A 13,129-nucleotide genomic window follows, 5' to 3' on the forward strand; every position below is an offset into this window, starting at 1 on the left:
GCCAAGTGCTGGGGGCAACCACAGTAGGGAGAGGGCCCTTTGAGCCAAGGGTGAAGCCTGTCTGCAGACCACAGGTGACAATAGGCTCATGAGGAAAGAGGGGCCATCATTTTGTGTGTACAGTTGGCTCTTGCATTTGGTATAAACAAAAACTTGGAGTTGGGAAAATGTGGGGCACATTTGGGGAAGACGGGTAGCCTAGCACAGTGTATGTGTAGGGCAGCGGCATGGGATGAAGCCAATTCTGGAGGTCTCAGATGTCAGGTTTGGGATTATGTCCTTCAGTGGTTATCACTGGAAACCTCTGGGGCATTTGGACAGGGGGTTGACCACAGCACTCTGGGAAAGTGAAGGCTGGAATATGAGCAGGAGTCAGGGCAAGGAAAAACCACAAGGAGTGGCTAAACAGGAGGCCACTGCAGAAGGAACAAAGGGCCTGGTCTTGGAGTGATGGGAATGGGGTGGACAGGTAAGGACAGAATCTGAGAGGGTGCAGAGGTAGACTCGTAACTGCCAGCAGGTTGGGAGTAGGGCAGGAAGGGCTTAGGCTACCAAGGCATTGTGCTGAGTTAACCAAGAGCTTGGTGTTGCCACAGATCATGGGTTCACCCCTCCTGTGACCTCATCGTCTGCTGGAAGTTGTGGCCATAGAAAAACACCTCCTGGTTGCTGTCCCAGTGCCTGGCTTCCCTCCACTGTTGGTACTCATGACAAAGCCGGCTGGCAGTTAAGAAATGGGACCTAGGTGGCGTCTCCTGACTGACCAGCAGGAGCTCAGGCAGGTAGCGGGGCTGCTGCAGTGCTGACGCTGGCCAGGAGGCAGGCAGCCACCGCCCCAGCATCAGGTCAGGTGGGGGCCAGGGAGTGCCGTCAGACCCAACCATGGGGAAAGGTTCAAAGGTTCTCACATTGTTCTGGCCATGCCAGCTGAAATGTCACTCTCCAACAAACAAAACAATACAAGACCCAAGAGAATGTGAACTGAGGGAAGTGAGAATCATGGGAGTCAGGCTGGGGGCCTGATCGTGGCAAAAGGTTGACTGACTGGTCAGGGCCCCCAGTGGAAGTGTGATGGTTTATCTGAAGCTGCTTGGAAAGATGTACGTTTCCACTTAGATCATTCTGGAAAAAAGCAATAAGAAAATCACTTACTTATGGTCCAGGCACTGAGCTAAGTGTTTTATTTTGCTTTTCTTTTCTAATTATACTCTCATTGTAAAAATACCAGTACAGACGATGCTCACATCTCCCCTAACCCCCTGCACTGCTTGGCTTCCTTTCCCGGGGGCAGCTAGCACCATCATGATGCTGGGTGGTTCATGCTCTGTCACTCCTCCTTTGTCAGGGAATACAAGGACAATGCCCTGCTGGCTCAGCTAATCCAGGACAAGCTTGATGCCTATAAAGCTGATGACCCAACAATGGGGGAGGTAAGTCTGGCTTGGACCACATTGTTTTCTTACCAAGGACCGCAGTGTTTATGTGACAGTCCCAGAGACAGCTTGGTTCTGTTGCCACAGAGTGTATGTCAGTGCTGCTCTTCCTGGGGACTGGCCTCCAGCGAAATGCCCGAAGCCCCTGGGGCAGGGCGATCTACGTGTGTTCAGCGTGGCCAGGGTGACCAACTTGTTCTGTTTGCCAGGGCTTTCCTGGTTGCAGCACTGAATGGCCAACGTCCTGGAAAACCCACAGAAGCACAATAGCAAACCAGAAAATCGACACTGACACGCTCTTCAGAGCTCATTCAGCATTCACTGGTTTTTACACATGCTCTGTGTACAGTCCTGTGCAGTTTTACACATGGATAGGTTCATGTAACCATCTTACAATCAAGATACAGAGCTGTTTCCTCACCACCTTGATTTTAAAACTGAAAGTCCCAGGTCCTGGGAACCCGCTCAGTCCCAGGCACACTGGAGGGTGGTTGCCCCATTTGTAGTTGAACTTGGGCAGCATGCTCCTACAGAAACTCACTTCAGCTCCTAGCATTTCATATCTGCCTCTAAATGCGCTTGCTATGAAATGGAAACACTGGAGTCTTTTAGGGTATTTTTGGTGATCTTGTCCAGTGGTAGACTTCTGTGCTGCGTTAATAGCTTTGCACCTCAGAGTTCGCTTCCTGCTGCCCTCCTTTGCAAGAGGGATTTGCTAGGTGGAGAAGCCGGAGTTGGCTGAGTGGCTTGTGAAGCATCTCCCTGTTTTCCCCCAGGGCCCAGACAAGGCACGCTCCCAGCTTTTGATCCTGGATCGAGGCTTTGACCCCAGCTCCCCTGTGCTCCACGAATTGACTTTTCAGGCTATGAGTTATGATCTGCTGCCTATCGAAAATGATGTATACAAGTAAGTATAGTGTTACAAACCCCAGAGTGCATGCGGCTCTGCACATGAACCAAAAATACATCTAGAAAAAGGACGGGTTTTTTTGTTTGTTTTGAGACGGAGTCTCGCTCTGTTGCCCAGGCGGGAGTGCAGTGGTGTGATCTCGGCTCACTGCAACCTCTGCCTCCTGGGTTCAAGCAATTCTCCTGCCTCAGCCTCCCAAGTAGCTGGGGTTACAGGTGTGTGCCACCATGCCTAGCTAATTTTTTGTATTTTTTTTAGTAGGGATGGGATTTCACTGTGCTGGTCAGGCTGGTCTCGAACTCCTGACCTCGTGATCAGGCTGCCTCAGCCTCCCAAAGTGCTGAGATTACAGGCATGAGCTACCACGCCTGGCAGAAAAAGAGCGTTTTTTGTTTTGTTTTTTTTTAAGATGAAGTTTTGCCCTATCACCTAGGCTGGAGTACATTGGCGCAATCTCAGCTCACTGCAACCTCTGCCTCCCAGGTTCAAGCAATTCTCCTGACTCAGCCTCCCAAGTAGTTGGGATTACAGGTGTGCGCCACCACGTCCGGCTAATTTTTTGTATCTTTAGTAGAGATGGGGTTTCACCATGTTGGCCAGCCTGGTCTCAAACTCCTGACTGCCTGCCTCAGCCTCCCAAAGTGCTGGGATTACAGGTGTGAGCCACCGTGCCCAGCAAAAGAGTGTTTTTAACCCTAGGAAAAATGGTTCATTGATTCAACCTTGCAAATTAGCCTGTAAGTTCTTCTGTGAGTTCCACAGATCCACGTGGCATTTCTAGGCAGGAACTCATGACCTGTCCTCTTTTGGGGGAGGACAAGCACTTTAGGTCTTTGTTTCCCAGCTCACATTACCTCAGGTCATAGCCTACTTGGCTATGTTAATATGTTGATTTTGTGTTTATGTGTGTATCTCATTCAGAGTTGAAATTTTTATTTTCTGTTTTATTGGTTCTGCCTCTCTGGAGGCAGAGTTGAAACTTCTTGTTTATAGATCCTGAAATATGATGATGATGAAATATATCAACAGAAGTTTCGTACTGAACTTTCCTTACAGAGAAGCTGTTTTCTTCATTTATAAAAAACATTTTTCTTGGTAACAATCATCAGAAATTTAGTTTCTAAAAACCAGTTTTTCCTTTTATGGAACCACACTGCATGAGAAACAGACTGTATGAGAACAGATATTGTTCTCATGGCGTTTAATAGCACCCATCATAAAGATAGTGGTTTCAAAATGAAGATTCCAAAAATATGAGTGAATCTCGGTTCTCCCTGTTGGTAGCTATAATTTGTGCTTCCTCCAGCTGTTCGCGATTTCCCATGTGATGGGTGCCGAGGGCCCATTGCAGGCAGCTGCTGGAAGCTATTTAGGCACCACACATTAAGGATGACATCCCAGTGCCTTTCCAGAGGGACAGATATGATCTTTACCTTTCCCCTATAAATAACTAAACTCATGTATGACCTGACTTCATGCCCTGGACAGGCAGCTCAGGTGGAGCTTGTATCAGCTGACCCAGAAGATTTTAAGACAGAATTTCAAGTTGGTTGACTTTGAATAGAGCTTTGAGTCTCTCCTACCCAAGGAATTGCAGCCCGGGTCAGTGCTGCCACAGCAGGCCTGATTGACATGTCCAATGTTCGGGACTTGCTGTGACGGCACTTGTGGACATCTGACAGCTGAGGGTGGTGAGCTGCTGCTGCTGTAAGCTGAAGAGGGTTCGATGACTGTTGTGGAGACAGTGCGCTCCAGCTGAGTCCCATCTCCATTCTAGGTACGAGACAAGCGGCATCGGGGAGGCACGGGTGAAGGAGGTGCTCCTGGACGAGGACGACGACCTGTGGATAGCACTGCGCCACAAGCACATCGCAGAGGTGTCCCAGTAAGAGCCCCCTACCCCCTTCTCCAGCGAGGCGCCTCTCCCCAGCTGCTGTTGATGATGTGCTCACTCTGGGCACCTCGTGGGGGCTCATCCTTGTGTGAATTCGTTTCCTTGGCAGAGTCATCAACATGCTAACCCATAATGATAAATCCCTTCTGTTCTCTGAGCTTGAGCTACTCCGACTTCGTGAAGTTAGAAAATCAATTTTGTATTAGGGCTGCTTTTAGGATTCTTGGAAAACATATGTAGCTCTCTCAGCAAAATGCATTACAAACATTAGACCTAAACACCACAGTATACAATTGGATTTTCTTTTTTATAGCTGCTATATTCAACCTTCCCTGTTTTACCTACAGTTCCTGAGCAATAGCTGATGTCTCCTTACTAAACTGTATCCAGCTCTGAAAATGTTTCAGAATCTTTCTAATATTTAAACATTGTTGTAAGAACTTTAAACTGTAGATAATGATTCTGCTTTTTCAGAAAGACACATTCTGCTACCCTGAGTTAGTGATATATTCAGGAAATTTCCAAGGAAGAGTGAGAAAATAATACAGCCTTGGATAGTTCTGTTGTTTAGAGAAGAGGTCTCTAAACTTTTTTGATCGCTCAGCTTAAAAAGATATTAACCCATGGCCCGGCATGGTGGCTCACACCTGTAATCCCAGCACTTTGGGAGGCCGAGGCAGGTGGATCACCTGAGGTCAGGAATTTGAGACCAGCCTGGCCAACATGGTGAAACCCTATCTCTACTAAAAATACAAAAATTAGCTGAGCGTGGTGGTGTGTGCCTATAGTCCCAGCTACTTGGGAGGCTGAGGCAGGAGAATCACTTGAACCTGGGACGCGGAGGTTGCAATGAGCCAAGATTCCGCCGTTGCATCCCAGCCTGGACGACAGAGCAAAACTCCGACTCAAAAAATAAAAAAGATATTAATCCACATTTCAGTAAATTAAAGGTATTTATGAATTTAAAACATGCTTTATTGTACTAATGTGTGTATTTACAACATATATATATGTTTGTATATTTTTCAAACATGAATTATGTTTCACTATATTCCAACATAAATTTGAAAAGAATGAGGTAAAATAAACACAGATATTCTAATATTTTCTTCTCTTTTCTCCTTGAATAATCTGGTACACCCCACTCTGGAGATCACTGGTTTCAAATATTAATTAGAAAAGCTACATGTCTCTCTTTTCTCTTAGAAAATAACTTCTTTTCTTTCTTTCTTTTTTTTTTTTTTTTGAGACTGAGCCTTGCTTTGTCACCCAGGCTGGAGTGCAGTGGCACAGTCTCAGCTCACTGCCACCTCTGCCTTCTGGGTTCAAGCAATTCTCATGCCTTAGCCTTCCAAGTAGCTGGGATTACAGAAGTGTGCCACATGGCCGGGCGCGGTGGGTCATGCTTGTAATCCCAGCACTTTGGGAGGCCGAGACGGGTGGATCACGAGGTCAGGAGATTGAGACCACCCTGGCTAACATGGTGAAACCCTGTGTCTACTAAAAATACAAAAATTAGCCAGGCGAGGTGGCGGGTGCCTGTAGTCCCAGCTACACGGGAGGCTGAGGCAGAAGAATGGCGTAAACCTGGGAGGTGGAGCTTGCAGTGAGTGGAGATCGCGCCACTGCACTCCTGCCTGGGTGACAGAGCTGGACTCCGTCTCAAAAAAAAAAAAAAGGGTGCCACATGCCCAGCTAATTTCTGTATTTTTAGTAGAGACGGAGTTTCACCATGTTGACCAGGCTGGTCTCGAACTCCCAACTTCAGGTAATCTGCCCGCCTTGGCCTCCCAAAGTGCTGGGATTACAGGCGTGAGCCACCACGCCTGGCAAAAAGTAACTTTAAATGCATACCTTACTGGCAGGAAAACCAGTTTAGAGTACCACATACTCCTAAAGGAAAAATTGCATGACTCCTCTAGCATCCATAGCAAGGCCTATGGTGTTGCTGTGAAACTTAGCTGCCTCCTTTTATTTTTCAGGGAAGTCACCCGGTCCCTGAAAGATTTTTCTTCTAGCAAGAGAATGAATACTGGAGAGAAGGTAAACCCATGCCAGCACTCAAATGCCAGTAAATTAGTCCCTGCTTTCTCTCTAAGAGCAGGGAAGTTGCTTCCTCCGAATAGGACTAGTGGGTTAGAAAGGTCATATCCCTTTCTTAGTTTACATCATTTTGCCTTATTTTTCTTTTGTTTTTATTATTACTATTTATTATTATTGACAGAGTCTTGCTCTGTTTCCCAGGCTGAGGTGCAGTGGCAGGATCTTGGCTCACTGCAACCTCCACATTTTGGGTTTAAGCAATTCTCCTGCCTCAGCCTCTCGAGTAGCTGGGATTACAGGCACGCAACACCACGCCTGGTTAATTTTTTTGTATTTTTAGTAGAGATGGGGTTTCACCATCTTGGCCAGGCTGGTTTTGTACTCTTGACCTCAAGCAATCCACCCACCTCAGCCTCCCAAAGTGCTAGGATTACAGGTGTGAGCCACTGCGCCCAGCCATTTTTACACTTAAGATACAGATCCAGGCTGGGCGTGGTGGATCATGCCTGTAATCCCAGCACTTTGGGAGGCCAAGGCAGGTGGATCACAAGGTCAGGAGTTCGAGGTCAGCCTGGCCAACATGGTGAAACCCCGTCTCTACTAAGAATACAAAAAATTATCTGGGTATGGTGACGGGCACCTGTAATCCCAGCTACTTGGGAGGCTGAGGTAGGAGAATTGCTTCAACCCGGGAGGTGGAGGTTGCAGTGAGCCAAGATCACATCATTGCACTCCAGCCTGAGTGACAGAGTGAGACTCTGTCAAAAAAAAAAAAAAAAAAAATCCTAGATTTTGATATTTACAGAGAACTGCTTTTTGTTACTCTGAGGGTTAATATTTACTGTTTTGGATCATGATTCATTTTAAGCCAGAAGAACAAACTGTGAGACCTTTTTTTTTTTTTTTGAGATGGAGTCTCGCTCTGTCGCCCAGGCTGGAGTCCAGTGGCCGGATCTCAGCTCACTGCAAGCTCCGCCTCCCGGGTTTACGCCATTCTCCTGCCTCAGCCTCCGAGTAGCTGGGACTACAGGCGCCCGCCACCTCGCCCGGCTAGTTTTTGTATTTTTAGTAGAGACGGGGTTTCACTGTATTAGCCAGGAGGGTCTCGATCTCCTGACCTCGTGATCCGCCCGTCTCGGCCTCCCAAAGTGCTGGGATTACAGGCTTGAGCCACCGCGCCCGGCCAAGACCTTTTTTTAACTTGTAGTGAAATTAGAATTTATGGCCGGGTGTGGTGGCTCACGCCTGTAATCCCAGCACTTTGGGAGGCAAAGGTGGGTGGATCACAAGATCAGGAGATTGAGACCATCCTAGCTAACATGGTGAAACCCTGTCTCTACTAAAAATACAAAAATTAGCCGGGTGTGGTGGCGGGCACCTTGTAGTCCCAGCTGCTCGGGAGGCTGAGGCAGGAGAATGGCATGAAGCCAGGAGGCAGAGCTTGCAGTGAGTCAAGATTGCGCCACTGCACTCCAGCCTGGGTGACAGAGCAAGACTCCATCTCAAAAAAGAAAAGAAAAATTAGAATTTATAAACTACCTTACCTAAGCCTCTCCATATCCTGCCTGTTTATCAGAGGTGGTGCACCTGTCTTAGTCAAGGGAAGTGAAATTACCCAACTGCAACTCTGGTTGTATTACTCCCTTGCTTAAAACCATTTAAGGGGACTTCTGTTCCCCTTAGAATAACTCCCATCTGCAACACACACACACACACACACACACACACACACCCCTACACCCCTTCCAAAGCCCAGATCATGAGCCCCACAGGCCTCTCTCTGGTCTCATCTCTGCCCCTGTCCTTCTTGCCCTGCCTTCCTGCTCCAGCCATGCCAGGGTCCTCTTACCTCAGACCTGGCCAGGTTCTTTGGCTCAAACATCATTTCCTCAGGGAAACCCTCCCCGGTCCCCTACCTAGACTAGGCAGATGTCTGTGCCATGTGCACTGCACCCACACTACCTGGTGAGTCCTCTCGAAGGGCCCTGATCTCTGCAGTGCTTTATCTGACTCCTCTCCTGGATGCTCTGATTCTCCGTGAATCAGAGATTCTTTTTTTTACTTTTGTCCTTGTATCTCCAGCACCTAATCGTTCCTGGTATATAGTAGTAATTCAGTAAATTTTTGTGGGATAAATGGATGGGATTAGATGGCCTACACAGTTAGAAAGCACACAGACCCATCTTGCCCCTCGGGTGCAGATTCCCACCCTCTCTGACCTCCCTGTTCTCCTGTCCACGCACCCACAGTCTTTCTGCCAGGAGAAAGTGCAAACTTGATGCTAAGGCTGCTTGAGCTGAGGATGAAGAAAAGCAATGAATAGAAAGATTTTTTTCCTCACCAAGAATTAGCTCTCAACAGCTTTCTAGTTCAGTAAGCATAGAATAAAATGTAACTTCTAGAGACTTCATAGTTCAGTTCCCAACCTGTAAGACAATCATATTTGGATCAAAAAAATTTTTGAGGCCGGGCGCGGTGGCTCAAGCCTGTAATCCCAGCACTTTGGGAGGCCGAGACGGGCGGATCACGAGGTCAGGAGATCGAGACCATCCTGGCTAACACGGTGAAACCCCGTCTCTACTAAAAATACAAAAACTAGCCGGGCGAGGTGGCGGGCGCCTGTAGTCCCAGCTACTCGGGAGGCTGAGGCAGGAGAATGGCGTAAACCCGGGAGGCGGAGCTTGCAGTGAGCTGAGATCCGGCCACTGCACTCCAGCCTGGGCGACAGAGCAAGACTCCGTCTCAAAAAAAAAAAAAAAAAAAAAAAAAAATTTTTTGAGCCAGAGGCCTGGAAATCTAAACACACATGATCTTGTGTTTCACAGATTCATTTTGAGGGTTACGGAGAGTGCACTTGGGAACCCTATTGAGGGCAGCTGTCCTGTGCCCGCCAGCCTTGCAAAGCCTCCTGACACCAGGGCCATTAGAGTGACACCATATGCTTTCCTTTCCCTTACAGACCACCATGCGAGACCTGTCCCAGATGCTGAAAAAGATGCCTCAGTACCAGAAAGAGCTCAGCAAGGTATGGCAGCCCCAAATCATCTGTTTGAATCATTGAGTAGAAGCAACCGCAAAAAGACTTCTCAAAGCCCCACTACTCTGTGGAATAGATAGTCTATGGAATAATCTATGGAAAATCGCAGATTTTTAGTCATCTTCAATTTTTATTAGAAAAGAAAATGAAAGGCTGGGATAGGCACCTTATTTCCTGTCACTTTCTTTTCCCCTCTTTATGTTTTCCTTCCTATTCCCCTGCTGTTGGCAGGAGGCCTCAGTTCACCACATGGGCCTCTCCACAGGGCTGCTTGAGCATCCTCCCAACAGGGCCACTGGCTTTCCCCAGAGTGAGCCGTCTGAGAGAGAGAGTGCTAGGAGGAAGTCACAATACCTTTTATGTCCTGATCCTGGATGCCATGCATTATCACTTCCTCCACATTGCTTGTTAGAAGCAAGCTACTAAATCCAGCCTACAGTTAAGGAGGGAATGAAGCTCTGCCTCCTAAAAGGAGGAGTATCAAAGAATTTGTGGATGCATTGTAGTAATAAAACCATCATTGGCTGGGCACGGTGGCTCACACCTATAATCCCAGCACTTTGGGAGACTGAAGTGGGCAGATCACCTGAGGTCAGGAGTTTGAGATCAGCCTGGTCAACATGGTGAAACCCCATATCTGCTATAAGGACAAAAACGGGCCGGGCGCGGTGGCTCAAGCCTGTAATCCCAGCACTTTGGGAGGCCGAGACGGGCGGATCACGAGGTCAGTTGATTGAGACCATCCTGGCTAACATGGTGAAACCCCGTCTCTACTAAAAAAAAAATACAAAAAGCTAGCCAGGTGAGGTGGCGGGCGCCTGTAGTCCCAGCTACTTGGGAGGCTGAGGCAGGAGAATGACGTAAAACCGGGAGGCGGAGCTTGCAGTGAGCTGAGATCCAGCCACTGCACTCCAGCCTGGGCGACAGAGCAAGACTCTGTCTCAAAAAAAAAAAAAAAAAAAAAATGACAAAAATTAGGCGGGTTTGGTGGCACATGCCTGTAATCCTAGCTACTCAGGAGGCTGAGGCAGAAGAATCACTTGAACCCAGGAGGCAAAGGTTGCAGTGAGCCGAGATTGCACCACTGCACTCCAGCCTGGGCAACAGATGAGACTCTTTCAAAAAAAAAAAAAAAAAAAAACCATGGTGCCACCTACCCTCATAAAGGAGTTCTCCTTCCTCTTAACTCTTTTAGAATGTGGTTTGTCCCTCTCTTTTGACATGTAACATTTTCTACTTTGTAGTGATTGTGTACCCACTTGTACACACGTTTTATCTCCTTTCTGAGGCTAGAGACTCCTTGGTGCCCAGTGGTGTTTTATACGTAGTAGGTGCTCAGTAGATGTTGCATGCATCCATGATTAGTCCCTTGGTCACAAACTGTTGTGCTTTTTCCTAGTACTCCACCCACCTGCACCTTGCTGAGGACTGTATGAAGCATTACCAAGGCACCGTAGACAAACTCTGCCGAGTGGAGCAGGTAGGACTCTCCTCCTTCTGCCATGGCAAGTTTTTGCCAGGTCCATTTACCCAGCAGAATTTTAACATCTAACCTTGAACATCCTGCAGAATCATAGGAAATAGAGACGGGAAGGCCTGCTAGATCGTGCTGTCTCAACTCTGGAGCCAGTGTGGTTCCACTGTCCATGGTAGGGACTAGATTGGTCTGGAATGCTGTGCCGTTTGGATTTTGCATGCCTATTTTGAAAGGCTCTATTTTCCCTGGAATGACTGAAGAAAGATGTGTGGGGTTCTGAGCCCTACGTTGACAGGGCTGGCAGAATTTTATATTCTGAATGTATTCTACTCTTGCCATGGCCAGGCCAGCTTTGGAGATCTTGAGCCTGACAGAGGGTAGAGCAGTAGCAGTCAGAAATTTGCTCAAAGCATCCCTGATCACAATTAGGATTGTAAATTGAGAATTTGGGGTTTGAGTTCTGTCTCTGTCACTGATTATTTCATGTGTCTGTTTCTTTGTGTTTCATTTTTTTCATCTGCAAAAGGGAAATCAGTGCTGACATTTTTTAAGGTTGTCTTGTGGAGTCACTAATCCTGGCTTAGATTCATCCTAATTCTTTAAGTGTTGCAACATTATAAAACCATCGTTCAACTTCTAAGCGAAGAAAGTTAAAAGATTCTGAAGCCGGCTGGGCGCGGTGGCTCACGCCTGTAATTCCAGCACTTTGGGAAGCTGAGATGGGCGGATCACAAGGTCAGGAGTTCAAGACCAGCTTGGGCAACACAGTGAAACCCCATCTCTACTAAAAATACAAAAATTAGTTGGGCGTGGTAGTGAGTGCCTGTAATCCCAGCGACTTGGGGGGCTGAGGCAGGAGAATTGCTTAAACCGGGAGGTGGAGGTTGCAGTGAGCAGAAATTGCGCCACTGCACTCTAGCCTGGGTGACAGAACAAGACTCCATCTCAAAAATAATAATAAAATTCCAAAGCCTCAGCTTGGCCTCTTTTCATAGAAGAAAAAAATTCAGGATCTCAGTGTGAAGCTAAGATTTCAATCCTCTGGTTTGATGCGACAGGCTCAGCTTAGGATTGTAAGCCCTGTCCTGTATCATTGAATATTTTATAAGGGGAAGCAGCCCTGCTAAAATCCATCAATTTTCCAGGGGATTATAGCAAACACAAGGTGTCCTCTCAAAAAGAACTTGACCATCTAGAAAACAGGTCATACCTAAATCAGTAAAAATGCAACTTGGGATTAATTTTGGAAGTTTACAGATTTTCAGAAGTGATCAAAAGTATGGTTGAAGTAGTTGCATTATTAAAATCATGTCCTGCTAGTCAAATGTCTGTTGAGGCTGGTGGTAGGACTGAAAGGTGAAGGGGCCTGTGAGAGGTGTCCTGCCTTCCTGGGACACAGACTGGAGAGAGACTATGAACTCGAGATCAGAATTTGTATGGACTCTTGGGGTCTTGAGAGAAAAAAGGAGAGCCTTCAGGCAACCTCCTGAGAGCCACAAAGGAAGCTCCAGCTGAGTCCTGGTTGGCTGAGACCAGCGTGCTGCCTTCTCTGGATCTGAGTCTCACCTGCATCATGAAGTGGGGTCAGAAGCTTGTGTTCACTTCACTGTTTCATTTCTAGTTTTTTCAGCTCTTATCTTCCCCCTCATCTCCTGGGGTTTGGATTTGCTGGTTTGGGGGCTCTTTTTTTTCCCTTTCTCACACATGAAACATGGTAGAAAGATTAAAAACAGGTTAAAACCCTGGAGCAGTTCAAACTCAAAAAGCATGTGCTTCAATGAGAGGGGAAGCAGAGTGGAAAGAATCTGCCCATGCGGAGGCATCCTAAAATCCCAGCACTTTTCATGGGAGGGAAGCACATCCCTTTAAGCCCTGGTCTCTCACAGGGCCTTGTACCTCTAGAGAGCCTACCAAGATTTAGTCTTTTTTTTTCTTTTTTTTTTTTTATGAGCCAGGGTCTTGCTCTGTCACCCAGGCTAGAGTACAGTGGTGCAATCATAGCTCACTGCAGCCTTGAACTCCTGGGCTCAAGCAATCCTCCTGCCTCAGCCTCCTGAGTAGCTGGGACTACAGGCATATGCCACCATGCCCGGCTAATTTTTTTATTTTTGGTAGAGACGAGGTCTCCACTGTTTTGCCCAGGCTGGGCTCAAAAGATCCTCCCACCTCAGCCTTCCAAAGTGCTGGGATTACAGGCATGAGCCGCCACCCCCAGCCAGGATTGAGTCTTTATCTGGGAAGCTGACACAAGCACACTGGCACTCACCTACAGTGAGCAGCCTACTTTAAAACAAGATGGGAGATCATTGTACACTGGCACTCACCTACAGTGCAC

The 13,129-nt window shown here is 47.4% G+C and overlaps 1 protein-coding gene across 3 annotated transcripts in view; it reads left to right on the forward strand.

Moving 5' to 3' along the window:
* Nucleotides 1–13,129, forward strand: part of STXBP1 (syntaxin binding protein 1) — an 89,025-nt gene that overhangs the window by 55,949 nt on the left and 19,947 nt on the right. For all 3 annotated transcript variants that reach the window (XM_033191716.1, XM_033191717.1, XM_033191718.1), the window contains exons 8-13: nucleotides 1,346–1,430; nucleotides 2,210–2,340; nucleotides 4,121–4,228; nucleotides 6,220–6,280; nucleotides 9,240–9,305; nucleotides 10,717–10,797. In XM_033191716.1, coding sequence (XP_033047607.1) covers nucleotides 1,346–1,430; nucleotides 2,210–2,340; nucleotides 4,121–4,228; nucleotides 6,220–6,280; nucleotides 9,240–9,305; nucleotides 10,717–10,797 — 532 coding nt within the window. The remainder of the gene's footprint in view (nucleotides 1–1,345; nucleotides 1,431–2,209; nucleotides 2,341–4,120; nucleotides 4,229–6,219; nucleotides 6,281–9,239; nucleotides 9,306–10,716; nucleotides 10,798–13,129) is intronic.

The sequence above is a fragment of the Trachypithecus francoisi genome, unplaced genomic scaffold (assembly GCF_009764315.1).
Source record: "Trachypithecus francoisi isolate TF-2019V2 unplaced genomic scaffold, Tfra_2.0 Contig01585, whole genome shotgun sequence".
NCBI classification, from domain to species: domain Eukaryota; kingdom Metazoa; phylum Chordata; class Mammalia; order Primates; family Cercopithecidae; genus Trachypithecus; species Trachypithecus francoisi.